The sequence below is a fragment of the Fulmarus glacialis genome, unplaced genomic scaffold (genome assembly GCF_000690835.1).
Source record: "Fulmarus glacialis isolate BGI_N327 unplaced genomic scaffold, ASM69083v1 scaffold545, whole genome shotgun sequence".
NCBI lineage: Eukaryota > Metazoa > Chordata > Aves > Procellariiformes > Procellariidae > Fulmarus > Fulmarus glacialis.
The window spans coordinates 534-4213 of NW_009210912.1; the positions used below are offsets into that span (position 1 = coordinate 534).

Here is a 3680-nt window from a genome sequence, read left to right on the forward strand (position 1 = left end):
CTCTGCAGAGGTAGGTGGTTCGTGCCGTTGGCACTCGCTCGATAAGCCAAGTGCCTCCAAAGCCCGCGGAGGCATGCCGTAACCGGGGACAACCTTCCCACCCAATTTCTAAACCACAAACGGCCGTGTCAGTGGCAGCTCTGGTGGGCAGACGACGCAGCAGCGCTGCCGGCACCTCTGTGCCAGACTCCGGCAAGAGTTGGGGGGGGCAGCCCCCGCGCTGACACCCCACACCGCAGACCCGCAGCAGCCCCTGCAGCTGGAAACATTAGGTTTTCCAGTGTAAACTGAGCCAGATGGGGGTTACCAGATGGGTTACTGAAGCATTATTGGCTTGAGTCACACTCAAATCTCAACTGGAAAATATAGTGTCATGAGCCCTGGAGGCAGAGGAAGAGCCTTACCTGAAGTTTTGCCAGGTCCATGAGGTCTTTCATCTTCTTTAAGCCATCAGGAAGGCTGTTTTTCAGAGTATAGAGCTCCTCATATATGTGCCTGACATGTGCCTTTGACTTGTCAGTGTTTTCAAGCATTTCCAAGTACATGGAAACAATCTGGCTCAGGATGATCCTTTTTTCATTTCTCTGTTGAAAAATACAGTCAGAAAGAAAGGACTGTGAGTGCTCAACAGCAGGAAAATAAACGAAGCTAAAATGCAGCACGCAGGGGTTCTCACTGCCACTTGAAACAGGGTGATAAAGAAGATGGTGTAACTCATCTCCTGGGCTTGGCTATACCTCAGGATCCATTCATGGTGCAGTATAAAGCACCTTGATCCTTATGGGAGGCATTTTTATGGGGATTGTCTTCTCACTTCCAAGCTACCGAAGTGGCCTCTGCTCATGTTTTTTCTACCCCATCTAGTTACACTGGCCCTGGGAGCTGCTTTGTACCAAAAGTGCCCTGCAAAGCACCAGAGATGCTTTGTCATATCTGGTTCTGACTCACCTCTGTCCAATTTATCAGTTTCTCTGTAAAAATAGGTCCACCGTCAGCTACATCTGAATGACTTGAGTTCTGCAACAAGTAACAAACGTATCTGTTATACAAACAATACTTATCACAAGGAAAATTTGCATTCTCTATTCAAATGAGCAGTAAAAACCAGAGAGACGTGATTTTTGCACCACTGGCCTATAGCTATTACAATGCTTTCACTTCTCTAAGTACAAATCGCATTGGATGACTGCCTAATACCGGAACCGGCATTAGTCTGCTTTTCAATGTCTTCTCCTGCTATAACTCATCTGAATAGAGACATTTAGCACCATCTATTTTACCGAACACCCCTTGCAAGTTTTGCTATTGACAGCTGAAAATTAAACTTCATAAGCATAACAACTGACTAGAAAATTGTCAGATCTGACCTTGGCATGTTTTCTGGTAAGTCGAAGTCCACCAGTATGTAGTCTGTGGCCTTGAATTTATCCAGTCTTAGTAAAATCTCATATGGAACAAGAACAAATTAACTTTACTATAAACCTACAGTTTGTAGAACTGGAGAATAGCCCAGCAGCCCACAGTCAGGCATGGGGATATACAGGGTTAGTGGGCTACTGAGAGGCTCGCAGGGACGGAGTTTAACCATCAGATGTTAGCTACACACTGGCCGATTCTAGGAAACAAAGAGCAATACAATTCTCCTACCAAGGAAAGGTAAACTGAATCATTTCCTCTTCTGTGTGTGTCTTTTTTTTTTTTCTTTTTGTATACAACAGTCACTATTTCCTTTTTTGTCTGCTCAGTAATTTAAATACAGCGAATGTAAAGGGAAAACTTGCAGGCTGACAGAAACCTCGTAGGCTGATTGGCTCCCCATGCTGAGCACATTGCCAAACCTTGTTTTGCTGTTCTTCTGAAAGGTGGGGAGCACCTGCTGTGGACCAGAGTTTTTAATGTCGGTGCAAGAAGCTCACCACAGCTCAGGATCTCTCCAACAGAGTTATATATATTCTAGTGAGAATCTCTCTGATCTATGCTAATGACAAATTTAAGACATAATGCCAATTTTACGGCCAGTTTCCTATCGATCTGCAAACACTGAAGTATCACACTAGGCTTCAGGGTGGTTCTTTGACTACTAAATTTCAAGTTTCATATGCACAAAATTCTGACAAAATCAGGGCTAAAAATAGGAGCTGCTTGGAGTTGCTTTCATGCATTTTAGGAGAAAAAACAAAAATATATTGAGAAAAAAAGCTGTTAATTAGAAGTGACTCTACTGTAGATCTGTTATCTCTATGACTAATCCCAGCTGAAGTCAACTGTGAACTACTTTAATGCCTCCTAGATGAAGATAGGCGATTTCACACTGCAGTTATCAAGTTATCAAAATTCTGTCTGAAAAGAACTAATATCATGCCAGATAACATTCCCATGCTGGATCATAGTCACAGATATGGAAGCAGAATGGCTGGAGGATGCAAAAGAATAAGCAGTAGGAACCACCTTTGGGCAACACACTGCTACTACTAATAATAAGTACCAGATGCATTTGTTAAAGCAGAAGTTCTTCATTTTGTTTATATTGCTAACTAATACCAAATCCCCCATTAACATAACTAACCTAAAAGTAAAAAAGTGTCAGTAAATTGCATCTGAATAGAATTGAATCAAGATTCATTCATTCATCATAAATTGCATTAGGATTTCTGTTTTAAAACATTCCATGTGATCAAAGGCTGAATGGAGCTAGGAGAGGCTCTTGTGAAAGGAAAAGTGCCCCTGAAATAAATGCAAACTACTACATTAACTATGACTATTGAAAAACTGAATCACGTTAGTGAAAGATGTTAGCAAAAGAGGTTAGCAAAACCAAAGAAATTGTCCATATTCTTGTTTAAAAAGAGATATAACCAAAAAACTTGTTCCATGGTTACCCTCTATTGGTACGTATTGGGTATGTCAAGCAGTGCTCAAGTCTGGACGATATCCAAAGCACGAGCAGAAGAGAAGAGAAATGCAGTAGAAGACCATACTTACAAAGTCAGCTTTCAGTTGGTCTATATCGTTTTGAAGTTGAGCAAGAATTAAGCTATTTCCAAAACGTCCAAAATAAATCATGATGACAGAGAGAACAAAGAAGCTGTAGGTCTGGCAAGTCATTTTCTTGGTGATGGTTCAGTTAAAATGCTCAGATAAGTTCTGGGAGATGTCAGTTCTAAAAGCAGTGAGCTTCAACTTCTAATAGTTAAATCTTCTATTAGAAGAAAGTAGACGAATGAACTTCATCTGCCTGCCAGTGGTATTTATACCTGGTCTTGAAATTTTTTATTTCGTCATCACAGGCTGTGTATATTTAGACAAGATAGTGTTAGATAAGAACCCTTCGTTTTCGGCTAATCAAGGGAATCCCTCGAAAGCATCTTTCTTAAAGCGTGGTCCTGGAAAAATTTTCAGTGGTTCATCAATGGGTAACATTTACGTGGCAGATTCTGAAGTTTCTTTTACACGTGGTTGGGGAAAAGGGGGAAATTATGATACTGATTGAGGAGTATGCATTGTGGCTCAAGCATATTCTTACACGTTATCTGAAAAAGAAATCATATCGTGTGGTTAAAGGGTCAGTGTAACAGTCAACTCATTTCTGGTATTCTTTTAAAGTAACCACTGAGATTGCCATGGCATTCTTCAGAGTCACTTAGAGATCTAAACGTTCTCCCTACTGCTGTCCTTTTGTG

General features: G+C 41.2%; 1 protein-coding gene across 1 annotated transcript in view; it reads right to left on the minus strand.

The window, feature by feature from the left end:
• Positions 1–3222, minus strand: part of IFNG (interferon, gamma) — a 3755-nt gene extending 533 nt beyond the window's left edge. The window contains exons 1-3 of the mRNA XM_009577301.1: positions 2983–3222; positions 949–1017; positions 405–584 (exon numbers count right to left, since the gene is read on the minus strand). Of these exons, the coding sequence (XP_009575596.1) occupies positions 405–584; positions 949–1017; positions 2983–3105 (372 nt within the window). The 5' untranslated portion in view covers positions 3106–3222. The remainder of the gene's footprint in view (positions 1–404; positions 585–948; positions 1018–2982) is intronic.
• Between the last annotated feature and the right edge of the window lie 458 nt (positions 3223–3680).